General features: G+C 41.2%; 1 protein-coding gene across 6 annotated transcripts in view; it reads left to right on the top strand.

Moving 5' to 3' along the window:
- The window catches only part of ZNF827 (zinc finger protein 827), a 162,940-nt gene that overhangs the window by 54,734 nt on the left and 80,659 nt on the right, over positions 1–27,547 (top strand). For all 6 annotated transcript variants that reach the window (XR_007356237.2, XR_012668099.1, XR_007356239.2 and 3 more), the window contains exon 5: positions 3,673–3,906. Coding sequence is in view for 3 of the 6 variants with exons in the window: in XM_048846963.2 (XP_048702920.1) it covers positions 3,673–3,906 (234 nt within the window). In the remaining 3 variants the exon portion in view is untranslated. The remainder of the gene's footprint in view (positions 1–3,672; positions 3,907–27,547) is intronic.

Raw genomic sequence — 27,547 nt, 5'->3', positions numbered from 1 at the left:
GGAGCTCTGGCAGGGCTGAAATCCCAAGCCCTGGCACCTCCTGTGGGGCTGAAGCCCCCAAAAGCCCCAGCCCACAGCTGAAGCCCGGAGCCCCAAATGGGGGAGGGACCTGGGGATTCCAGGAAATAGTCTCTGAGAATTTAAGCCCTGGTAATAACTGTCCTAGGTTTGTGTGTCCTCTGGGTTGGACGTATTCATCTGGGGAGGGTTTTGACAGTTCAGGAAATGTTCCAGGAGGAAGAGCTTTCAGTTAACCAAACAAATATATATTCTGCTGGATGAGTTATGACTTCTGACTAGAATAATGCATCTATACAAGAGAAATCAGGAAAGGCAGGAACATCAGTTTAGCCTTTTTCCTTGTATAATTTAGCCAAAACCACATCTCTAAAGCCCTGTCTAGACATGGGCCCTGATCCTGCATTGAATTCCATGTGAATGGACCCCTGTACCTCCGAGAGCCAAATTGATTCAAATGTAAATTGAGACTGAGATAAAAGTTGAGATTCTGGACCCCAAGAGGTGCTGCTACACTCTTCTTGGGAGATGTGCTGGTACACAATGCCACCACACATGGGCCAAATTGGAACCCTAGAATAGACTATCTAGTTTAGAAATGGGGCATGAGAGACAGAGCTAGACAGAAGGGTCAGACCTGGACAACGGATGGTGGAGGTGTTTGGAGGGCTTACATATGTAACTTGGTGAGGTTAGCATAACTATGTTAACCATAACCTGTATTTTGGTGAATTTAATGCAATGCTTATCATTGCATTAATGCATATTTTTGCATTAGATTACCTAAAATTGTAAAGGTAAAAAATCCATATGGTGGCATAAGTGCTAAAAATGCATATTAAAATGTTCACATTTAAGATGATTTAATTCCTTAAGAGTGAGTATTGTCAACATGCACTGAAATGTGCATACTTACTGGGTGAGCCCAATCCACATCACTTCCTTAAATGATCTGTGATAGCATCGTGCCAACCCTAAGCCCAACCAAAAATATAAATCATCCAAAGGCAACCCAAGCAGCTCCATAGTGTAAATTGCAAAGCTTTTAAAATGTGTATTAGAGGTCTGGATATATATATATTTTTTAAGGCGCAGTGGAATGTGTGTCCAAGAGTTGTATCCTTTTTAAGCACCCTCAAATTGATTGTGGCCACCAACTTCAAGTTTCTCATCATCTGAGAAGCAACTATGATTGCACTTAAAACTTCATTATCTCTTCCTTTGAGCACTTCAGATAGGGTTACAAAGCAGAAGACCAAGCTTCAAAAGTAGCTTTATGTATGCTTGCTCTGAGAAGGAGCAGTTGTTTATGTGAGGCATTTAAAAGGGTAATTGTAAAAGCAACCCCCCTGTTCTTCTTTGAGGTGTATTCTTCATATTTTCCACTCTTGGGCTACGCATGCCTCCTGCAACATAAGCTCGATAACTTCCAGGGAGCTGTGATTGTTGGAGCCACTACACTCTTCCCCGTGCCTCCCACTGAGCAACGTTCTGAGAAGCAGTGGCCTCAGCTGCCCTTCTGTTAATTCCTTCTGGCCACCAACGATTCAGTTAGCCTGGAGCTTGCTTAGCATCCTCGGTGTTTCCCTCGTTCGTTTGTCTTTTCTTTCGCCCATTTGGGGTCTATTTTTGTTTATAGTTAGCTAATTACCCAGCCAGTTTTTCTTTCAATATCCTCCCTCAAGTTCTGCTTCTCTTCTCTCCAGCCTTCCTCCACATCAAAAACAAAGAGTGTCTGTAAGTCACAGACATCATCCAGACCTGTGAAGAGCAGGAGGGCTGTATCAAACCCCTGATGTTTGGGGCAGTCTCTTCAGCCTTAGTCAACTAAGTCTGGTGCTGTGTGGCCAGCATTGACTCTATAAGTCACTCGCTGAGCTGGAGTAGTGTTGTCTTGCAACACTCGTGACTTTGTCACTAGTCTTGCAATATTTGCTTTAAGGATTTTCATGCCTTCCATCTCATATAATTTGGCCCTTAGCCAAAATGGGTGTCATCTCTCATTTCTGCCTTTCTACCTGATGCCAAAGGCTGCAGCCAGATCTGGTCACCATGTCTCTTTTAACCTTCACAAGGGAAAATGAAGCTGCCCATGGCAAAGATGGCCATTAGCTCCCACTCTTTCCAAAGAGACTTAAGCCGAACTGCCCTCAGGGAAGATGATGACCCCTTAGTCGGGCAGGGGAATGTGGAGGTGCATGAGCAGCCAGGAGGGGGAATACATTAGGAGACAGGTAAGGAATCTGTGAGAAGCTAGGAGAATGGTTGGAGGCATGAGGAAGATTGAGGTGGTGGGCAAGAGGCAAACTGAGAGGAGTGGAGAGGGGCAATGTGAGAAGCAGACTGAGGGTGTGCCAGGGACTGCGGTGTGGCAGAGAGGGAGAATGTGATGAGAAAGAGGAATATGTGAGAGAAGTGAATGTAGCGGGTAGGTGAGGGATAGATGACTGAAGGAGGGAGAATGTTGTGGGGGAGCTGCTTACTCTGTTCCTAGGTAGGTATGGGATTAGAGAGGGATAGAATGGCAGCTCTCCAGGGCACTGGGGAGCTGGTAAGGAGAGTCCGCCTGCAACAGGGAGGCCTGCATTTTGAGCACACTTGAAGTGGAATTTTGAACAAGGGATAATCACAGGCAAATTGGGGGCAGGTGGCTTTGCCTAAAAGTTAAAAAATTAAGAGGCAGGGGAAAAATAATATCACAATTTTTAAAATAAATCTAATGATTTAAGGCATTCTCATAATTTTAGGGGGCTTGACTCATAAGTTTAGAATGTTTGGAGTTGGCAATATTGTTTAAGTGGTATCCAGGTCCCTGGTTTCACCAAGTTGACCAAATCCAGTGCCATGGATCAACACTAGCAACTACTAACTGAAGAGCTATTTGCCAAAGTGATTCTGTGCCAAGCCAACATAAGCAGCACCAAGATCTATGGAACTTGCTCCCAGAAGCAGCAGTTGTTCACATGAGGCATTTAAAAAGAAAACCTATTTGCTTTGTTTGGTTTTTCTCCAGGGTGGGGACTGGGGTTAAAATGATATTTTAACAAAATCTCCAAATATTTTGATAATGCAGGGCTCTCTTCCCCAAGAAGTATTTGGGACCTCTAAAATTCCTTCTATTCACACCTGTAAGATTATTACAACAAACCATTTGGATTTGGGTAACTAATTTGCTCTTCTCCATTTCCTTTTGCTCCCCTCTTCTGCCTCCTCTCTTGCTATCCTTTATTATTCCTCTCTTTTATATCCAGTTTTTAAAAAATAGCTTCATAATTAAATGGTTATGGGTTGTGTCAAATTGGCTATTATGTGATGTGGTATCTTCAGGTGTCCATCAGGCTTGTGGGAGACATACAAGACAGCACAAGCAATGGGAAAGCTGTTGTGGGGTAGGGGCAGAAGAAGAAAGGGAGGAGTGGGAAATGTACGTTTCCTTGAGATTCAACACACTGAGCTCTTATGTGCCAAAGATGCTCTTTGTACAAAAGGTGCAGATACCTACCTACCTCACCAGCCATCTCTAAATGGTGTCATGTTCTAGTGCTCAGTATCTGCTCCAGCTGTTCTTGGGTTGCAGTTCACTCCTGTTTCTTGCTGCTGTGTGATTATGCAGTACACATCTCATTAAGTCCAGCCTTTTAACTCCCTTGACAGCTGCAAATCAAAAAGAGCCCTTGACTCCTACATTTAAAGTGAAAGATGAGCCTCGGGATGAAGAAGCTGCAAGCTCAACTTTGTCTCAGTCCAGCTATGTGTTCAACCCGGGATCTGAAGCCTCAGCCCCAAGCATCCCTGAGGAGACTGTCAAGCCACAGGAAGTGCAGACAAATGTGTTAAGGCAGGACATGTCTGTCAAGGCAGCATCTGAGCTCCTCATGAAGCTATCAGGTAATTGATTAATTTAAAAATATTCAGCTTCTTAAATGTTCACCTGTATGCTAGCAGGGATACACTGAAAAAAAGGCATATGGTATCAGTTACACCTGAAGGAGCAGCAAAGATACCTCTACCTACCCTCAGATAGGCAAATCTAAGGTGCCTATCAACCTGGTGTCTAATTATTCCAGTGCACAGATTTCAGTGGTCTTCAAGTTAATGACTATAAAATCAGTCAACAGAACTGATAACTTAAAATTTGCATATGTTGAAATAGTTTTATAATGTCCCAAAACACTTCCATACCTAATTTATTTGCGTCTGTTTCTCTCTTCATTAACACCATCAGAGTGTGTATTTGTATTGTACACATGGTGTAGGTATCTGACATAACCTTACACACTACGAGCTTTAGAGCCTTTTGTTTGAGTGCAGTATCCTAAATTGTAAGAACATATTATAAAGTAGATACTGTAGATTGAACAGGCTTTGTAGTGAGTTACAAACCACTTGAACTTGACTCCATTGCTTTACTTTTTCTCTCTGTACCCCCAATAGAAATATAACCTTTTGCATTCTGTTGGCTGTTTGGTGTGGGCATATGTGTGTATATAATATGCTCTATATCTGAACGTAGAAAGGAGGAACATAATTTTTGCCTTCAGTCCTCCTCCAACTATAGTAGTGTGCACATGCACATAGACACGTGCATACATATTTCGGGTGTGAGGGTTGTGAGGCAGGGGATTAATTTGATGGCTTTTTTGGTATTTAAGTTAGTGATGATGGGACCTTGTTGCCCTTATAATAAACTTCAGTTTTTAGCACAGATCAGTGAACATTAGAACCTTGAATTGAAACTATGAACGGGTGTGGAGGGGAGGGGCAGGAGAAAGGGGAGTGATAATATTCATAGATTCCAAGGCTAGAAGGGACCATTGTGATCGTATTGTCTGACCTCCTGTATAATACGGGCCATAGAACTTCCCAGAATAATTTTCTAGTTAGGAAAACATTTAATTTTTATTTAAAATTCCTCCAATGGTTAATTAATCTCACTGTGAAAAATGTATGCCTTATTTCCAGTATGAAAACTAAGATTCATATCTCCATATCCAAAATTGGAAGAGGTTTTTTTGCAGTTTGGCTATGTCAAAGTCTTTCAAGAAACACCAGTGGAAATTCAGTGATCAGTGACTTTCGTGATCTCTGCCATTTACATCTGAAATTCGTCGACAAGATTTTCAAATTGTCAAATTAGAAGCTAAACTCAGAGCCCTACTTAAACTCCTGGAACTAAGCAATGTCTGTTATCTCTTGTTTTCAATTCATCCTTTCAGTGTGGATGTCTCAGGTTAGACTAATGGGGGTACGGAGTGAGAGACAGACAGAAAGATACATGGACACTTGTAGAAATACTTTAGTCTGGAAGCATCCACTTTGAATGAAAAATTACTGATTTGGGTTTTGGGGTGGGAATTTCCCATAGAATACTGAACATTATAAGATGTGTTTTGTATTGACGTAGCATGCTATCATTACTAGTAGGAGGTGTTTTGAATGGAAGTAGACAGAATTCCAAGCATGGTGTTCTAATGATAAAACCCTCCAATCTGATGGATATTAAATGGTGGTTTTCTGTTTTTCTTCATACTTACAAATGTGTTTATACTCAATAAAGTAATAGCTCTGTAATTTAATATAATTCCTCCAATGTTCTGGAGATACTATAAATCATGACAGTGACGTCTGAGTAATAACAGTACTAACGTGGAATCTCCTTGTCTTATTGTAAAATACAGGTTTTTTTTCTTTTTATTATAGTAGGTTAGAATATTCCTTTTTGAAATACCTATTCAAATAGGATGAAATCTTGTTGGCCCCTCCACATCTGCTATTCAAAAGGAATTTTCAGAGACTATATAGAATCTTACACAAATCTTCAGTCATTTTCAGTTGGGAATTGACTGAACGCTGCAAGTAAGAAATGCATTAAGTAAATGTTTCTCCTGTGATCATTTCAGTGATTCAGCAAAGCTTGCTGATGGTATTTCCGGCTAATCAATAGTTTAGAAAGTAAGGAATTAATTGTAGCAGTTGATATTCCTAAATTAGCCTGTGGATGGGGTTATACCATGTTGGTGGTTAAACATTTCAGCTTTATAGTCTGTGACAGCTCTTGAGGGGCATAATGATAGAGGTCAGTGTGGGTCATGTTGAAAAATATTTCACGAATGAAAAGCCCTTTTTAATTTTTTCTTGGGACTTGTCTACACAGCACCAGCAAAGCACACTAGAGGGGTGTGATTTCAAATGGGACTAGATCAGTACGAACTAGGTACCATTTAGAGTGTGTCAGCAAGGTCTACATAGGGCAGTACTGTAGCACATTAGAGTGCTTTTACAGAATGTTTGGAGTCACATGGGCAAGTCACATGTTCATGCTCAATTTCACTCAGTCATTGCAGGAAGCCATTACTTATATACCAGATAGCACGTTTATAAGACAGTCCATTCCCATGTCTCCCATGGTCCATTGTGAGTTAAGTGTCCTTTTGATGGGCCACTCAATTTGAATAGTCTCTCCAAGATGTGCTGGCTAACTACTTTGTGGGTGTTACCCCAGGAGCAAACATTTGAAATCCATGTATAAAGCTAGTACTTACAGCTTCAAATACAAAAATGATACGTGCATAGAAATAGCATAATCATAATCAGCAAATCATAACCTTTTCATAGATACCTTACATACCACATTTTGTACAAGATTCATTGCAAATATATAATAGTGGTTGTAACAATGATCTATATAGTCATATTTTAATCCAATAACGTCACAACATTCCAAAAAGTCTTTCCAGAAATCTGTTTTTTCAAATGTAGCTAAACTGCTTTTTCTACAAATTTATCCATTCTCAAATATAGAAAAGCAACAGTTCATCCCCAAAATGTTGAAGTAGGTTATTCAAGCACTGCACTGTACTCATCTAAGTTTAATGCATCCAGTCTCGCTGCAGGCATTTCTTGTAAATTTCAGTAGCCAATGCAACCTGTCTTGTTAACTTTCATTTACACTCTAATGTTACACTCAAAAAACTCCTTTCTACTGAAACAGTAGAGAGATTTTGTTTTGTGTATGTATTATCTTTCAGAATCATTGAATGCTTTATCCTTTTGTGCAAAGTCTATCACAGACCTGGAAATATATAAAACTTTTTCTCCTTTATACCCTCTTAATTTCCTCACTTTCTGAATGATTTTATCTATTCCACTGAGTCAGCTCTGTCTTGAAGGTGTGTGAGCTGAAACATGATTTGGTCAAATTCTTAATTGTTGTGGTACATATAGAGAAAATCTGCTTGTTGTTTAACAGTGATATTTGCCACTCAAACCCAGATGAAGTCAAAAATATTTTAGTAGAAAATCTGGCTCTTCTGCTAAAAAAAAACAAAAAAACAAACAAACAAAAACAAAACACATGATTTTCTTTCTCTTTCTGAGACAATATGGTTTAGTGGATTGTGAACCTGACTGGAAGTGTCCGTGAATTCCTATCTTTGCCAGTAATTTCCAGTGTGACCTTGGGCAACTCACCTAACCTCTCTGCCTCCATTTTCCCATATCTAAAATGGGGCTAATAATGCCATCATGGTAAAGCACTTTCAGCTCTATTACTGAAAAGTCCTAAGTATTAGTTATTTATCTTCCATTGACTTGAATTAATTTGAAACAGTGCAAGGCTGACATTTCTATACAAAGAAGCAGGACATGGGTGTTTGAAGAAAACTCTTTGGGAGCGCATGGCACCAAGTTGTCTTGAAATAAAAGGGCTGGCTTTTCTGCTAAACGTTTAATTGCTCAAAAAGAACTTCCAATGTTTTTGGAAAATAAATAACAAGAAACAGAACATCAGAAATAGAGAGGTATTGTATAACATACAGTGTCTGAGACAGACTTATAAATACAGGCTTCAGTGTGAATTATATACTGTAATCAATGATGTGTTATGATTGGTTTTTTGTTTGTGACAGGCCGCCGCACCCCCTGATAAGACAATATGTTTATATTAAAATAAACCTCTCAATTTATGAAGCAGTAGAAAAGGAAGGATATGTCTACTCAATTAGACACCCACAGCTGGCCCATGCCTGCTGACTCGGGCTCGTGGGGTGTGGGCTAAGGAGCTGTTTAAATGCAGTGTAGAAGTTTGGGCTCAGGATGGAGCCTGGGCTCTAGGAGCCTGCAAGGTGGGAGGCTTGCGGAGCTCAGTCAGTAGCCCAAGCCGGAACGTCTACACCGCAGTTAAACAGCCCCTTAGCCTGAGCCCAACGAGCCTGAGTCAGCAGGCACAAGTCAGCCATGAGTGTCTAACTGCAGCATAGACATACCCCATGTGACCCATTTTGCATCTCTCAGTTGTCCCTTATTTCAAGGAATGTCTCTAATTTTAGATGCAGATTTCCTTGGCACACCTTGCTGGTATAGTATCTAATTTTCATTGCTGTAAATTGCACACATTTGGCCTTCAGGAGGTTGATAGGGTGTGTTGCATCGCATTCTTGTGTGCAAGATGAAAAACATTTGGTTTTAATTTGTCCCTTGAACAACAGCTATGCATCTTTGAAGGTTAGAGATCACATGATCCTGTCCCTGCTATGTAAGGGCAGCCTTCTTGGGATTCTGTTTTAATTTTTATTTTAATGCCAGCTCTTAAGAGTGAAGAACCTGGTTGTAAGCTGCAAAACAAAAAATCCTCTATGACCTTTTTAATTTTACATACAAGCAGTCTGGTTCCATTTTGGTTTAGATGGAGCCCATCATTTCTCTACAGTCCCTTCTTTTCCCCAACGGTTCCCCAGTTCCTAATAAACTTAAAACCCTGCTGCCTACACCATTGTCTCATCCACGCATTGAGACCCTGCAGTACTGCCTGTCTTTCTGGCCTTTGTGCGTGGAATTGGAAGCATTTCAGAACATGCTACCATGGTGGTCCTGGACTTGAATCTCTTACCTAGAAGTCTAAATTTGACCTCCAAGACCTCTCTTCTCCCTTTCCCTATATCATTGCACCACAACCACCAGCTTCTCCCCAGAACTGCCCATAAGTCTGTCTAAATATCTTGTGAGATCCTCAACCTTTGCACTCGGTTGGTAATCTACTGTGCAGTTCTCCTGGTCATCACAAACCCACATAGCTATATTTCTAATAATCAAACCCCCCCATTTCTCTTACTGTGCTTTTCAAAGTAACTGGGGTTCCCTCCCCAGGATGAGTGTCTTCAGTGCGAGAGGATACTATGACATCATCTGGAATGAAGGTCCCCACTAGAGGATTGTTTGTCTGCTGCAGCTTGATGTTCCCCTTCCCCGAGACTGCCATCCTTAACAGCACAGAGGCTGTCAGACTGGGGGTGGGACCACTCTATTTTGTCCCTGAAAGTCTCCTCTCTGTACCATCTGTATCTCATAGGTCCTCCAGTTCAATCACCCTGGCTTCCAGAGCCCATACTGTCTCTCTGAAGGCCATGAGTTGCCTGCATCCATGATTACCCATAAGGCAGGTACATGTTGCAGTCAGTGCAATAAAGTGGATAGCCCCCCACTCAGCAGCTGGACTTCTGCCTGCATTCTTTTTACTCTTGCAGGGTTTTGGTTTTTGTTTTGGATGGGTCGGGGATAATTGGCTTAAGTTTAGAATTAGTTTGTTAGGTGTATTGGGTTTTTCTGTCTCTTTCCTTCTCCCACCTCCCTCCCCTCAATGTTTCTTTCCCAAGGGCTTTGCTGGTGCCCTTCCAGTCATTAGGTTATAGTCCCTCAGCCTTAGAATCACAGAACTGGAAGGGATCTGGAGAGGCCATCTAGTCCAGTCCCCTGCACTCAAGTCAGGACTAAGTATTATCTAGTTACTTCTCCCCTTGCTGCTGAAGTCTCACTGCAGCTACGCTCTCCTTACCTTGGCAAAAAGAAAAGGAGTACTTGTGGCACATTAGAGACTAACCAATTTATTTGAGCATGAGCTTTCGTGAGCTACAGCTCACTTCATCGGATGCATACCGTGGAAACTGCAGAAGACATTATATACACACAGAGACCATGAAACAATACCTCCTCCCACCCCACTGTCCTGCTGGTAATAGCTTATCTAAAGTGATCATCAAGTTGGGCCATTTCCAGCACAAATCCAGGTTTTCTCACCCTCCGCCCCCCCCTCCACACAAACTCACTCTCCTGCTGGTAATAGCCCATCCAAAGTGACCACTCTCTTCACAATGTGTATGATAATCAAGGGTGCCACAAGTACTCCTTTTCTTTTTGCGAATACAGACTAACACGGCTGTTACTCTGAAACCTTACCTTGGCAGTTAACTCTGTCTGGTGATTGCTGTCTGTCCCAGGGCACTCTCTGCTTGAGAGCTGGATGTGGAAGGAATAAGGGATGCCTCTCTCCCTCTGTCTTTAAACTCCTTCGCAAAATTCAACTGGTTGCTGCTCCTGTTCACTTAGCTCAGCACACAGCCCCCCGAAACAGACCACAATATGATCTTCAAGCAAGCACACAACAAACTAAATAAGATAGTTATGAAAATCTTAAGAATTTCTGTAACTAGATTAATTCTGTTATAGTACAGCGATCTTACTTTGGACCAGTTTAGATCAAATTGATACATTTTCCTCAGGAGCCTCTGACCGATTATGCAAAATACTAGTGATTTACTTAATGTTTGATAATAAGAAATTTTATTTTCTTATTTTAAAGAGATTGTCAGCTTTAAAACACATTTTAATCTGATTTTTTTCAAAATTGCTGTCTCAAGTGACACCTGTGATTGCTATAATTCAACAAAATGGGGGTAAATATTTTCCCCTGTTTTTTCCAGTTTGTGTGCATTGGACAGTTCTTTGTATATAATTTCGCTGTTTTTTGACAGAGAGTTAAACTTCTCATCTCACGCTCTTGCATCTTGACAGCATATTCATTGCACTTCCCTGGGGAGATCTCGCAACCCGGAATCTTCCCCAGGCCCTGCAAGAGGGTTTTTACTAGTGTCACAGCAACAATGCTGCTGCTGTTCCTGAGTTTAGTACTGAGTCAATGTCTCTGAGGGGCAAAGAGCAACAGAAGCCTGGGGGAGCTGCGTCTTCGCTGTGTAGATCCCTGCTTAGTGCTAGGGAGCCCTTGGGAGCCCGGCAAGGGATGGGAGCAGGAAAGTCCTTGTCTTAATTTCCTAGACCCCTACGTGGGGCTTTGGAGGCATTTGGCAGAAGCAGTAGCTTCTGCTTCACCTCTCTGTAAGAGCCCAACAAGTAAGAGAGAAGGTAAGAGAGAAGGTGTTTGACCAGGAGATAGATGCCACTCTGCAAGAGCCAAAGTGATTCCAGAAGATTGTGGACCAAGCAGGGAAGGATATGGCCCCTTTGAGGAAGGGCAGAGATGGGAAATAATAGGAGACAGGAGGTTTGCAGGGGCTGAGAACCTAGGGGAGGCTTGGAGAACTGACCTCTTCTGCTGTAGCCAGTATGAGTGATAGTCCGGGACCAAGACGCAGGATCACCCCTCATGAGCCCCTCAACCGGAGCCCAGAGAAGGAGAAAGAAAATAAAGGAAATATTTTCAAACTAAAAATAGAAATGTAATGATACAGTAGAAGAGAAATCTTCTGTCTAAAGCTCATGGTAAATCTATAAGATTATGAGACTTTTGATTACTACAACAGAAATATGATAACAGTAGTACAATGTTATAGAGCTAATCCATTTTTTCTAGTTATTTACAAAGATGTAACCTGTTGAAGAGCTAGATTTACTATGTGTTAAGGCAAATCTAGGATTTTTTGCTGTATTTTGAGGTTTACTCCTAGCAGCGGTATACTGCAGAAAGTTCATATCGTTCATTTCACTTAATAGGTTTTTCCATGACAATTGCATAAATATGTAGCCCCAAAAGAATGTGAATAGTAATGGACTTCTATCTGGGGATGGGACTTGTCATGTTTCATGACACCATTAATGACTCAACCAAAGAGCAGGCAGAATGGTGGAAGTATACTGCCTAATTGCAGGGGAGAAAAACTCATTTAATTGCAAATTTAGTTTCTGGTGGAAAAATCACTGTGTTCAGGATACTGAGCATGGAAAAGGAGAGATGCATGGCAAGCTGATTGCATGTTAATACCCAGAATTCTCTTCCAGCACACCAAGGTCTAATACAGCGTTTCCCAAATGGAGGATCACATCAGTGAGTCACAGGAAGGTTCTAAATGGATTGTGGGCCCGGTTAGGAGAAGAGGTCCTTGGGATGGAGGCATTGGAGAGCAAGCCCATCCTGATTCACCCTGCAGCAGCGGCTTCTATCCCCTGGGGCTGAGCCTGGCTCCCCACTATGAGTGTTGCAATCTGACACATGGGGTTGCAGCACTACCCAACTTTGGCCCAATTTTAGTGAGCGGTGATGATGGGGGGTGGTTGTTTGCCAGGAGACGGCCAGGCCAGACCTGGGTGGTGCTGCAACCAGTGCAACATCTGGAGCAGGGAGCTGGGCCCAGCCCAATGGGAGGGGCCCAAGAGCCACTCATGTGGGTGAGTGCTGGGCTGGCTTGCTCTCTACAGTCTTCCTCCCCCTTTCCTCACCCCTGGCACCTCCATTTACAGACTCCTATACTTTAAGGCCAGAAGGGATCATCATCAGGGGCGGATTTACCATAAAACACACTGTATCCTGGCATGGGGCCCCCCAACAACAGGCGCACCCCCTGTGGGAGGGCTGCTCCATGGGATGGAGGTTGCAGGGGTAGAAGCTGTGGGGAGCAGGAAAGCAGGGAGGGAGGTTCACCCACAGCCTCAAGGGAGCAGGTGGGAGGTGCGGGTGGCAGGAGCGCTGCAAACGCGGGCTGGAGGACTCAGGAGGAGCACAGGGCAGATTTTACCAGCAGGTGTGTGCTTTTTAAAGTTTTAAATGATTAACAAGGACACTGTTCGCTTCTTATGTTGCTGTTGACTTTCACTGTTTGAATTAAATTGTTTGTGCATGGAAGTGAGAATAAAACCCTTGAGTGAAGATCTGCAAGTCCTTCCAAAGCCCGCTGAGTCAAAGGGATGCTGTTCATTGCATTCAGTAGGCTTTAGATAAGGCCACTAATTAAGGTGCCACTTAGGTGCAAGTAACAGTAAGTCTGTGTATGTCTGTTTCTCATGTTTGTCACAAAGGCCGCAACTTTATGAAATAAACCACCATGAAGAATGCAAACAAACGGCAGGAGTTTTTGTGACAAAGGGTGTCCAGTAGCTCGGCCCAAGCATGAGCTGCCTTTTTGATGGTCCTGGCTGACAGACCTCAAGACCCAATCAGAGCTACCATCCGGACTCCCCCTTGCCTCGACATGGCTTACACTAAGCCACGCTCCACCTCTGTAGAGAAGGTTAGAGCCATCATTGAGACAGATTCCCATAGGCATAGTTTGACTTCTATATTTGGGGGGACTGGGGCAGCAGGTCCAGTCAGGCCAATGGGGCTGCACATTGGGAGGGTGAGGACAAATTTCATGCCTGCCCACAAGGGCGCCATTTCAGATTTGGGGATGGGGAGGGCACAGCCTTAACCATGATTCCAGGGGCTACTTAGGCAACTGAAAACTCTAGAGTTTTTGCATAACTTACACTCAGCTCTAATACTAACATGTTCTGACATCTTGTGGCAAGTAACTTATGGGATACTGGTTAGGTTTAAAATTGTAATGTATATTCTTACTCAGATACTCTTACTAAAGTTAGAAGGGACCATCGTGATCATCTAGTCTGACCTCCTCCACATTGCAGGCCACAGAACCTCACCCACTCACTCCTGTAATAGACCCCTAACCTCTTGCTGAGTTACTGAAGTCCTCAAATCATAATTTAAAGACTTCAAGTTACAGAGAATTTACCATTTACACTAGTTTAAACCTGCAAGTGACCCATGCTGCAGAGGAAGCGAAAGATCTGCCCTGGGGGAAAATTCCTTTCCAACCCCAAATATGCTGATCAGTTAGACCCTGAGCATGTGGGCAAGACCCACCAGACAGATACCTGGGAAAGAATTCTCTGTAGTAACTCAGAGTCCTCCCCATCTAGTGTCCCATCTGCAGCCATTGGGGATTTTTGCCCAGGCAGTCACCAATGGGCCACATGCCACTGTAGTCAGTCTGTCATACTATCCCCTCTGTAGACTTATCAAGCTCAGTCTTGAAGCCAGTTAAGACTTTTGCCCACACTGTTCCACTTGGGAGGCTGCTCCAGAACTTCACTCTTCTGATGGCTAGAAGTGTTCACCTAATTTCAAGTCTAAACTTGTTGATGACCAGTTGATATGTGTTTGTTCTGGGGTCCACATTGATGCTTAACTTAAATAACTCCTCTCCCTCCCTGGTATTTATCTCTCTGATGTATTTATACAGGATAATCATATCTCCCTTCAGCTTTCTATTGGTTAGACTAAACAAGCCAAGCTCTTTGAGTCTCTTCTCATAAAATAGATTTTCTATTCCTCAGATCATCCTAGCAGCCCTTCTCTGCACCTGTTCCAGTTTGAATTCATCTTTCTTAAACATGGGAGACCAGAATTGCACACAGTATTCCAGATGAGGTCTCACCAGTACCTTGTATAATGGTATTAACACTTCCCTGTCTCTGCTGGAGATACCTTGCCTGATGCACCCTAGGACTGTGTTGGCTTTTTCACGGCCACATCACATCGATGGCTTATAGTTATCCTGTGATCAACCAATACCCCCAGCTCTTTCTCCTCCACTGTCACTTCCAACTGATAGGTCCCCAGTTAATGCTTGTTGTTAGTCCCTAAATGCATGACTTTGCACTATTAAATATCATCCCATTTCTATTACTCCCTTTTACAAGATCATCCAGATCTTCTTGTATGGTATTCCGGTCCTCCTCGGTATTGGCAATTCCTCCCAACTTTGTCTCATCTGCAAGTGTTATTAGCACACTCCCATTTTTTTGTGCCAAGGTCAGCAATAACAATGTCAAATAAAGTTGGTGCCAAGACTGATGCCTGAGGAATTCCACTAGTAACCTTCCTTTACCTGAGAGTTCACTTTCAGTATGACCTGTTGTTGTCTTCCCTTTAACCAGTTTCTTATCCACCTTTCAGTTCTCATATTAATCCCCATCTTCTCCAATTTAACTAATAATTTCTCATGTGGATCTGTATCAACTGCCTTACTGACATCCAGGTAGATTAGACCTACTGCATTTCCTTTGTCTAAAAAAATCAGTTATCTTCTCAAAGAAAGATATTAGTAACTTTGTTACCACCTCTTGAATACAACAATGGAAACCATTGTAGAAAAATCTACAATTACTCTCTATCATTTAGTGGCTTATGTGGTCGTGGCACAGGGCCCCCGGGCTCTAAAAAAAGCACCTCCACGAGGGGCGTAGTCCCAGCGCCGGTGCACTGTCTACACTGTCGCTTTACAGCGCTGAAACTTGCTGTGCTCACAGGGATGTTTTTTCACCCCCGAGCGAGAAAGTTGCAGCGCTGTAAATTGCCAGTGTGGACAAGCCCTTAGGCTACTTACTTTTTGAGCTCACCAAGTTTGGAACAGATCTTTTAACTTTAGGAAATATTCTAAAAGCCCTTTCTTATCTTAATCACCTGCTAATCACTCTGTTTATAAACAAAATGCTGACTCCCCTCCTCCAGGGTGCAAGCTGGCAGCAGCACCTCCTCTGCAGAACTCTTTGCACTGCACATGGAGGGTATGTCTTCACTACCAACGTTAAAGTGCTTCTGCGGCTGTGCTTTAACATGGCTGTGTAGTCACGGCACCAGCGCTGTAAAAAATCCGTCCCCACGAGGGGAGTAGCTCCCAGCGCTGTCTACACTGCCACTTTACAGCGCTGAAACTTGCATCGCTCAGGGGGGTGTTTTTTCACACCCCTGAGCAAGAAAGTTTCAGCGCTGTAAAGTGGCAGTGTAGACAAGGCCTCAGACTGCCTGCCCCTGAGGCTTGCAGTTTCGGGGGGCAGTGCCTTCCCTTGCCCCCCCAAACTCCGCCTATGCAGACTCCACACAGTCTTTGCTGGCAAGTCTTTTGGTCCCAGCTATCCACGAATCCTACAAATCTGGAAGATATATATCCCTCCCTCCTTACCAGTCTGACCTAACCAGACAGATAAATTTACCTTCCTGCAAAGACTATGTCCACTCCTAAAATTGTGACGTATTGCGGAACATATGGAAACCTGACTGCAGTGCTGGCTTGATGCAAACAGAAACCAGAATGCAATACAGTTTTGCAAAGATAAGAACCAGCGACTTACCTTAGGTTTCAGAATAGCAGCCATGTTGGTCTGTATCCGCAAAAAGAAAAGGAGGACTTGTGGCACCTTAGAGACTAACCAATTTATTTGAGCATAAGCTTAAGCTTAGTCTCTAAGGTGCCACAAGTACTCCTTTTATTTTTGCGACTTACCTTAAGCTCGGTTATCAAGTGGTACATCAAGAGGAGAATCTGAATGTCCTTTACTCCTTGCCCAGCTAAACCTAATGGGTGAAGCTCCCTTTTGGCCAATAAGAGAGCTCCTTAGAGCAAGGGGAATGACTTTGCACAGTCAGCTAGCAGGCCAGACTGTTGTTGGTTATGAGAACCAAGCAGCTCCTGGTATCCCTCTAGGGAATCACTCAGCAAACCCAGCCACCTGTACATCACCTTGTTAGCCTATGTGGAGAGCAGAGTGGCCAAGAAGGACAGCTGAGCTGAATTCCACACGGCAGTGCAAAGCACTAGCTGCAGCAGCATCTGGCAAAAGTGGCACTTTTCTAATATGTATCTGAAGTCCTGTGAGATCACAATTTTTCTACAAAATGCAAAAGGCACTAGTTGGAAAAGTTCACGTTCATAGAGATGTACAAGCATATTAATCACAACTGAACAGAGCTTAAAGTTTAGTAGATGTTAATGGATAATAGATCTTTAAATAGGTTAGATCACAGATTATAATTGACCTTCCCTTTTTTATGTAAGTGTAATCTTGACATCTATTGAAAAGCATATTAATTTAAAAGATGAGGTCATTTGGAATAACGAATGCTAATGTCCACAGTTTAAATGTACCTTCTTTGTTAACTTTCAGATAAAAGTTTAAACAAAAAGCAAGAGCCTGGATTCTTAGCGCTGCTTTTGTCCCTCTATATTGTTCAACCACCATACAGAAGCCACAGAGTTGGTAAAAGTGGCCATATGGATATGGGAATTGCCCGGAGTAAGGGATTCCCTGGATGTATAGGGCCATTGGAAAGGCTCTGTGCTTTCCTAGCATAGTAGCATGTTGGGTAGAGAGGGAATGTATCCGAGATTGTCACACTCAAGCCGTTATGAGCTGCTGTGAACCCATATAGAACCTTTGAAGAAGACTGCAAACTAGAGCAGCCTCTGGAGGTGCTCTGACTTTTGCTGGGAACCCATCCAGTCCCTGTGTGCTCCCAGAATCTTGGAGGTGCAAAGTTTGCATGAAGCCACCTTTGTGTCCCCTTCTTCCCTTTGCTTATTTCTGCATAGAACACAGTGCAGTAAGATGCCAAGGTGAATAAGAGCCACGGTGTTTATGAATTTATAAGTATCCACAGATACTCTTGAAGTTCAGTAGATGAATCTTGAAATATGAGAGAACTATATTGATTGGAATGTGTTGGGTGAGCAACAACATTGGTCACTGCATGTGTAGACTTTAAAACACTTTTCAGTTATTTTTTTTAATCTTAAAGGGTTGATAATCCTGTAATCAGAATCTCTAAAATTAGCATCCACAGTTTTATAATTTAAAAAGGAGAAGTGAAATGTGTATTGCGTGACTCTGATGTATCCCTATGTTGTGGTTTACTTGCCTTTGCCAGTTTTTTCTAGTTCTAGTTGTTACTAAATTGGATTTTTTAGTTATAAAATGCTACAGCATGGAATTTTGTTAAAGTGGAAACTCAAAACAGTAGCCATTTTCCAATTTTGTTCTTTTATGCAAAGCCCTGTTGCATTGATTCCAGCCTTATCAACATTGCCTTACATAAAACATCAGTAAGAAAAAAGAAAAAGTTACAGCGGAATAAAGCATCAAGCACAGAGCCCTAGGGAAAATCAGATGTTACTTGTTGTGGCTCTGAAGCTGAACCTCTGAGGCTCACCAACTGTTTCCTACCACTAAGGTTTTATTTAAGCTGTTTTAGGGCATGTTTATTTCTAGCAAATGAGAACAATTAGCATAACAAAATGCCTGATTCACCATATTGAATGCTTTTGAAGAGTCAGTACAAGTTGACCCACTAGTTACTCCTGTCCACTTGATTGTGAAAACTAATGCACAAATTCAACTTATCAGACATTCAAGGGAAATATTTTTCACCCAAATTGCCAGTTGGCATGTGAACCTGACTGGCATCCCAGCTAATAATCAGGTAATTCAGGCTCTTGGTTATCAGACACAAAGATTCTAGGTCTGAGGTATAACATCTGAAATTACTCTGGAAGCCAAATTTTTGGAGACTTATGGTATTGCCAACATCAGGCTTTACTACCTGATTCGTGATATTTTAAATAACTATATAGTAGGGCTGTCGAGCGATTAAAAAATTAATCACGATTAATTGCAATAATAGAATACCATTTATTTAGATATTTTTGGATTTTTTTCTACATTTTCAAATATACTGATTTCAGTTACAACACAGAATACAAAGTGTACATGCTCACTTTATATTTATGATTACAAATATTGTGCTATAAAAATAATAAAAGAAATTGTATTTTTCAATTTACCTCATACAAGTACTGTAATACAATCTCTTTATCATGAAAGCTGAACTTACAAATGTAGAATAATTTACAAAAAAATAACTGCATTCAAAAATAAAACAATGAAAGACTTTAGAGCCTACAAGTCCACTCAGTCGTACTTCTTGTTCAGCTAGTCACTCAGACAAACAAGTTTGTTTACAGTTGCGGGAGACAATGCTGCCCGCTTCTTGTTTACAATGTCACCTGAAAGTGAGAACAGGCGTTCACATGGCACTCTTGTAGCCAGTGTTGCAAGATATTTACGTACCATATGCGTTAAAGATTCATATGTCCCTTCATGCTTCAACCAGCATTCTAGAGGACATGTATCCATGCTAATGAGAGGTTCTGCTTGATAACAGTCCAAAGCAGTGCAGAACAACACATGTTCACTTTCATTATCTGAGTCAGATGTCACCAGCAGAAGGTTGATTTTCTTTTTTGGTGGTTCAGGTTCTGTAGTTTCCACTTTGGAGAGTTACTATTTTAAGACTTTTGAAAGCATGCTCCACACCTCATCCCTCTCAGATTTTGGAAGGCACTTCAGATTCATAAACCTTGGGTCGAGTGCTGTAACTATCTTTAGAAGTCTCACATTGGTACCTTCTTTATGTTTTGTGAATTCTGCAGTGAAAGTGTTCTTAAAATGAACAACACATGCTGGGTCATTGTCTGAAACTGACTGCTATAACATGAAATATATGGCAGAATGCGGGTAAAACAGAGCAGGAGACATACTATTCTCTCCCAAGGAGTTCAGTCACAAATTTAATTAATGCGTTATTTTTTTTAATGAGGGTCATCAGCATGGAAGCATGTCCTCTGGAATGGTGGCCGAAGCATGAAGGGGGATACGAATGTTTAGCATATCTGGCACATAAATACCTTGCAATGCCGGCTACAAAAGTTCCATGCGAACACCTGTTCTCGCTTTCAGGTGATATTGTAAGTAAGAAGCCAGCAGCATTATCTCCCAGAAATGTAAACAAACTTGTTTGTCTTAGTGATGGGCTGAACAAGAAGTATGATTGGGTGGACTTTTAAGCTCTAAAGTTTTACATTGTTTTGTTTTTTGAGTGCAGTTACGAAACAAAAAAATCTACCTTTGTAAGTTGTACTTTCACGATAAAGAGATTGCATTACGGTATAATATGAGGTGAACTGAAAAATGCTATTTCTTTTATCATTTTACAGTGCAAATATTTGTAATAAAAAATAATAATACAAAGTGAGCACTGTACACTTTGTATTCTGTGTTGTAATTGAAATCAATATGTTTGAAAATGTAGAAAAACATCCCAAAATATTTAATACATTTAAATTGGTATTTTATTGTTTAACAGTGCGATTAAAATGGCAATTAATTGCGATTAATTTTTTTAATCATGATTAATTTTTTGGAGTTAATCACTTGAGTTAACTGCAATTAATCGACGGCTCTACTATATAGGCTTGATTCTGAATTTGCACCAATCTCCGTAAGTAACTGCCAACTGAGTCAACAGAGTTACGCTGGTGTAAAATTGAATGATGAGACTCAAACCCTCTCTATGTAAATAACATTTATTTTTATAAAGTATAAACCAAAAGAAATAGCCATTGCTGGGCATCATTTTCCCCACCATGTGTAAAATGGTTAGTGATCATCAAATGAAAGATGCTATACAAAATAAGTTTATTGGTATATTGATACTAACTTTATTTTGCATGGACGTAGTTTAATCTCCGTAATTTAACATTTTTACACTTTGTATGAGCTGACAGCTTATGAGTTAGCTCCATTTCTATTTTAAGATACTATGGAAGCAATGAACTCACAGTAGAGGCTTATGTTATTGGAATAAAATCTTATGTGATCATTTTTACTTGTCTTCCGCTTTTCCGCTTTATTTCTACCTTAATGGCTCATACTGGCAGCCCAACCTTTTGATGGAAGAAATTTGGACATGATCTTTCTGAAGTTAGTCAATACTGTTTCTAAACAGAGCAGAGGGTGTTACTTTAGAGTGGATTTCTGCACAACTCTCAGGCCCTGCTGCCTGGGGGATTGGGAGAAATCTCTGGAGCTGAATGCCGATCTGTGTATTTTCACCATGGCAGTGCACTGTGCTACAATTAGACTGTTAGGATCTCCCTTATGGTTTGGTTTGGTCTTTTGGGATGTTACTACTTTACAATTCCTTGTGTTCATGAACACAAAAGAGGCTGTAACCTCTGATGAATGCACTTCAGACCAAAATAAACCATATGCAGTACTCTGCTTTCATGACTGAGTTGGAAAATAGTGTCTCTTGATATGAATAGCTGTACCTGAGGGTTTTATGGGTCACCTGATTGAAAGGCTTACTGATGTGTAAAGTAACAACTCTTGGTGGTTTGATGTTAGTGCTTTTATAGATGCAATAAGTTTCCCTTATTTTGTTAAACTAGTTGGGCATCATGTAAATTAGCAACAGAAAATCAGTCCAAAATTACAGGTTTCAGAGTAGCAGCTGTGTCTGTCCATATCCGCAAAAAGAACAGGAGTACTTGTGGCACCTTAGATACTAATGAATTTATTAGAGCATAAGCTTTTGTGGGCTACAGCCCATTTCATCGGATGCATAGAATGGAACATATAGTAAGAAGATATGTATACACACACACACACACACACACATACAGAGAAGGTGGAAGTTGCCATACAAACTGTAAGAGGCTAATTAATTAAGATGAGCTATTATCAACAGGAGAAAAACTTTTGTACTGATAATCAAGATGGCCCATGTAGACAGTTGACAAGAAGGTGTGAGGATACTTAACATGGGGAAATAGATTCAATATTAGATCATCTAGTCCAGCAGTTCTCAAACTGCGGGATTGCGACTCCTGATGGGGTCTCGAGGTTATTGCCTGGGAGTTGCAAGTTGTCAGCCCCATACCTGGTGGGGCTCCAGCTGTCAGCTCTGCCATGCATGGAGCTGACAGCCCCAGTTAAATTAAATTAAAATTACCCTCTTTCCCCCTGTTTTTAATTTATAAGGAGACAGGGTTGCACTCAGAGGCTTGCTGAGTGAAAGGGGTCGCCAGTACAAAAAGTCTGACTAGTCCATCCACAATTGTTCTCTGCAGTATTTTTACGGTGCTTCATCCAGTGTATTTTTAAGTGAACAACAGACTATATTTTAGGGTGACCAGATGTCCTGATTTTATAGGGACAGTCCTGATTTTGGGGTCTTTTTCTTATATGGGCACCTATTACCCCCCACCCCATCCCGATTTTTCACACTTGCCCTCTGGTCACCCTACTATATTTTGCAGACCAGTATAACAGCTATGTCATGCTACAAGTTAATTTGCCCATCAAAGTTTATTTGAATAGTGCATAAACCATGATGATAATTTAACCCTGCCCAGCTACCCAGGTGTAATGCAAAAGAAAAGAAAAATCAAAGTAGTTGTTGTGTTACATATTCAACCTTAGTCTTTTCAATGTGCTAACCTCATTCCTAATAACACTGGGCCCAGTTCTGACCATGTGTAAACCTATGCAGGAGTGCAAGGAGCCTTTTACTCCCTTGCATGAAGGGGAAAACCACTTTCATGCGGTACTATTCTCCCACCTGTGCAAGTGGGTAGGGAGTGAGCAGAGACTTGACATCATTTCCTCTCCCACCATGTGGGCCAGCATAGCTAAACAGGTGCAGAAGTAGTAGTAATCTGTGCCAGGAGTTGGACTGATTCATGTTGCTTCACCACCTAACCCCAGGGCAAGAATGAACCAGAGACCATGTTGTGACACTGAGTCACAACATGGTCCCCAGTCATCTGCTTGGACAACATGACTATGTGCTTCCCCTTACTCAGGTCTTGTGATAAAATTACAGTCTAGCTATGTATCACTTTTTCTTTGCTTTACTGTTAGGAAAGAGGCTAAGGCATGACTTACGTTTATTTTTTTTCTGACAGGATGGAATGGGGGCCTAGAATAAGATAGGGAAGGAAGAGAGAAATATCTCAAATGTGTAAAGTTAGCTTGAGCTGTGGAAGTCTTCCCTGATCATGAGAGAAAGGAAGCACTTGTATTATTCCATTCTTGCCTCTGCCTGGCTTATGTCAGTGTCTCTCAATCAAAAGAGTAAGCAGGACAGGGGATTATACTCTATGGAATGGAAACAGAAATCGAATATTTTGAAAGAGAGGCGGAGCAGCAAAGGTTAACCCATATCTCTTCACCTAAATGTGGAGGCTGGTCCCAGAACTCTGGATGTCACACATCTGAGGAACATATTTGTTTGCCAAGTTACCTGAAATTTTGATTAATAATAATAACTGATGTAGACCTTCCAAGCTCACTTTCAGTGCACTATATTTTATTTTTTATCCTTCACCATTGATACAATTTTCTATGGCTTATTATAAGAGGGTGAGAGAAGCTTTAGGGAAAGAAGAAATATGCTTGATAGAGCAAAAAATAGTATTGAATTATAATATTTCTACCTTGCTTTTCCATTGAGAACCCAATATAAAATGTTCTTAAGTCTGAAATAAATCAGGTAGATCGTGAATGGTGGAGATTTTTTATCAGTTTGGCCTTTTTTCAAAAAAATGCACAAAGGTTGTCATAGGATAGAAAACACTTCATGTAAATCATTCTTGGAACATTCCCATGTAGCTGTTAACTGCTAGCTTCATTTCTATTAGTGCTGCAAATAATAAAGCCTCTTTTCTCCATTTAACAACAAAAGCAACCAAAACAATCTCCCCTTCCAGGTCCTCAATCTAGGGAAATACAAATGAGTCAGTCAATAAGTCAACTTGATCTTGCATGAAAAGGTTTCCTGTATGAAAACTTAATATTTGTACTAAAGCCATATAAAAACACTAGGACTATATTGGGGTCGCATGACATCGTGAATGGCTGAACCATGTTATACTACCTTACAATATTCTGTAAATATTTAGCAGCTCAGGACAAAATGCATGGCAGAGCTTGAAGATTTGATGGCCAAGATTAGAGAAAAATGGAAATCACGGAAGGTGCTAAGTAAACACATCCTTAATTGGCACAGGGGGAAACAGAGAAGGCAGAATCAGAGTAACTACCAAGTGAAGTTAGTTGAACCAGTGAACTGGTGAACTGAAGTTGAAACAGCTATAGGGTGGTGGTTTTGATTTTTAAAAACATCCCTAATATCCTTACACTTCAAAGAAAAGATTGGCAAAAGGAACTGCCTACCCTTCCAAACCTCACTAGTAGGCTGTATCCTCCTCCTCCCCCAGTAACAGATTAGTGGTCAGATACTGCAGCTATGATCTCCTACTGTCTACACCAATTAATATTCTGACCCACAAGTGCCCATTAGTACTACCCTAAGCACACAGCTCTCCATGGTGCTCTGATGAAGTCAGACAATGAGGAAAGACTGAGGAAAATTATGAATTAAATTGATTGGGAGGTAAAATTGAGACAGGAAAACGTGGACAAAAATTGGAAGTTCCGTAAGAAGAGTTTATTAGATCAAAAAGTCATGATTCCACAATCAAGAAAGAGGAGAGGACAAATTTGGCTAAAAGCCCATCCTGGTCAGTGGCAAAGTGAAACCAACAATTAGAAATATTTATTTTAACAAATGGGAAACGGAGGAAACAAATAGGAAATAGCATAAATTAGAATTCATGATGAGGAAAATTGATAAGGGGAGCTAATGACAGGGAAAAATCCATAGCTGGCAGAAGTAAGGACTATAAGAAGGAGGTTAAGTACATTAGGGGCAAAAGAAATCCTAGCAATGATGTAGGCTCATTACTAGGTGGAGATGGTAAAATTGTTGATGATGCAGAAGAGGCGGGAAGTGTTCAATAAATATTTCTGTTTTGTATTCAGAAAGAAGCAGTTTGATGTACCCCTATCACATGAGGAAGATGAAGTACTTTTCAGTCCATTAGTAACTACGGAGGATGTTAAACAAATCTACTAGGGATAAACGTTTTGAATCAGCAGGCCCATATAACTTGCACTCAGGAGTCCTAAAGAGTTGGCTGAGGAGATTGCTGGGCTGTTGCTGTTAATTCTTATCAAGTATTGGTATTCTGGGGAAATTTTAGAAGACTGGAAGAGAGCTAATGTTTTTCCAGTATTCAAAAAGAGCAAGTGGGATGATCTCAGTAACTATAGACTGGTTTAGTGTGATCTCAGTCACTGGCAAATTTTAATGGAAAAGCTGATAATGGGTTCAATTGATAAAGAATTAAGTCATAGTAATATAATTGATGCTAGGCAACATGGTTTTATGGAAAATAGGTCACATCAAATAAACGTGATTTTATTCTTTGAGGAGATTACAAGTTATCCCTAACTGGGTGAAATGTAATGGCCTGCAATACACAAAAAATCAGATTAGATGAGCTGATGGTCCCTTTTTGCCTTAAACTCTATGAATCTTTGAAAGGCTGGAATGCTGATGGAGGAAGACCAGGACTCTGCCAGTACTATGGGCTGGACAATTATAGCTGCCTTGGCCAGTTTTGGAATGCAGTGTAATAACTGAGATAGTGTGGCCCTGTCCCATTAAGGGTTTTATAGATCAGCATCAGACTATGAAGTGAATCTGGAAGTGAACAAGAGCCAGTGCAGACTGAATGTTTGCCTAGAGCCACATAGGGAGTTACAGTACTCTAGACTGGAGCTGACAAATGCATGGATTGCTGTGACAGATTTCCTCATCTGAAAGGAATGGACAAAGTCTTCATGCTAGCCAGAGAAGGAAGGCAGCATTTTTGGTTACTGCTGCTGTTTGGATGTCCAGTGTTAGTCATGAATCTAGCATGACTAAATGTTACAAAATGTTAGCTACCAGACTGCAGATGGTAAGAAAGTGGAATTTACTAGTTCCTCAAAGAGTTTCTCTCTTCTAATTTGTATTACTTCTATTTGTTCAGGGGTCAATTTGAGCCAGCTGTTCTTTATCCAGGCTCTACCTTCCTACATATGCTAAAATATCTGGGTCACTTTGTGCTATGTAAGAGAGCTGCAGAGCTGCATTTATGTAGGAAGACTGGTCTAGTAGATAGGGCACTTGAGACCAGGATGCAGTCCTTGGCTCAGCCACAGACTTCCTGTGTGAACTTGGACAATTCACATATGTACCCTGTGCCTCAGTTCCACATCTGTAAAATGGAAATAATACTTCCCTGCTGCACCAGGGTATTGTGAAGATAAAAATCTGTTAATGATTGTGAGTTGCTTGGATACCATGGTGATGAGGACTATATAAATATCTAAATAGGTAGACAGACACATTATCAAATCTATTGCTGTCATCATAGCTAATATTTATCTCATGATGTCCTCTAATACTAAACAAGAAGAGTGACAGAATTAAGGCTTGTGAAACTCCATGTATCAGAGGTCTCAGGATCGAGTAACAGCTGCCTATCATCACTGTAGGTGATCTTAAGGAAAGGAAAGAGCACAGTTAGTTAAGCACAATTTAAATCTGCTCATGCCAGGACATATAGGTGAAGCAGCACCTCGTGGTGGATTGTGTCAAAAGCAACTCACATCAGAGTATCAGCATTGTTGTTTTGCTTCTATTCAGTTCTGTAAAGTTGTCCATCCGTGTTACCAGTGCTTTGCCAGTTGTAACTTAGCCTGAAGCCAGGTTGGAAGGGGTCAGATGTTGCTAGAGCTAGTTCACTATCTCTTTCCCAGGAAAAACAGGGTTGAGTGCAGATGGTAGTTGATGACGATGGCATCAACCATGGATTTTTGGAAGCTAGATCACAGTATTTCATGCTTCCTGGTGGTTGATTACCACCTTTGAGAAAGCCATTGACTGCTTCTATTTCTGTCAGAAATGGGCCATTACATTTGCTACTGACTCTAGCAAGAGTCAGATTTGAGGCACAGATTTTTTAAAAAAGATTATAGTACCTCTCGTTATTGAGAGTGAACTTAATTCTGAGAAGAAGAATGGTGAACGTGCTTCCTGCAAATGAGAGGCTATCATGGATTTTCAGTTTTCTGAGCAAAGTAGGAGGGCAGCCGTCAGGTTGGTGGAGAAAAAACATTCTTATTGGTTGGCTTACAAATCAGAACAGTTCCTTTAGATAGGATTTGGTGGATGCTGTAAGTCAATGAGAAGAGCAATTTTTGGCCTTCTCACCAGCATGGCCCAGACCTCTTCAAATTCTTTATGCTATGCTTCAGTCAAAAAGAACCTTATCGGTAGGGAAGCCAAAGCTCTGGAGTAGAGCTGTTCAAAACTGGAAATTTCCATCCCACTGGAAATTCCAAAATTTTGAAATTTCCTGCAAAATGAAATTTTTTGTGGGGAGAAAATGTATCTGGTCAGTCAAATCATTCAGCCATTCAATTGAAATGTTGTTTTATTCTGATTTTGATGTTTTAAAAATTAATACTATAATTTATAATGAGGAAACAAAAAGGTGTTTCAAAACCAAACAACCCCTAGGGCCTTCCACTCTCCTTTAAACTTTGTTTATAACTGAAAAAACTTAAGTGGGAGTCTGGAACCAACTCTCAGTTCAGGATTACACTTCAGAGCAGCCCACCTGCTTTATAGGTATTTTGGTGTGCCATGATCGAGCTGCCTTGAAGTGCAGCCTTTGAGGTTCTTTTGAAGTGGAAGGGAGCCAATATTTCAAGGGGATAAGGTCACTTCACCCTGCACCTGCATCACAGCACTCATGAATACACATGAATAATCTAAGTGTACCTATACCGTAGAAAACTGAACTGAGAGTTGGTTTTTAGATTATCACCTCATTTTCTTAATTTAAAAGACCAAGTTTTAGGGCTGGGGAAGAAGACAGAAGAGGGGAAA

Source organism: Caretta caretta, chromosome 4, assembly GCF_965140235.1.
Source record: "Caretta caretta isolate rCarCar2 chromosome 4, rCarCar1.hap1, whole genome shotgun sequence".
In the NCBI taxonomy this organism is placed as follows: domain Eukaryota; kingdom Metazoa; phylum Chordata; order Testudines; family Cheloniidae; genus Caretta; species Caretta caretta.
The sequence above is the reverse complement of the archived record's forward strand: the minus strand, read 5'-3'. Positions and strand labels throughout refer to the sequence as shown.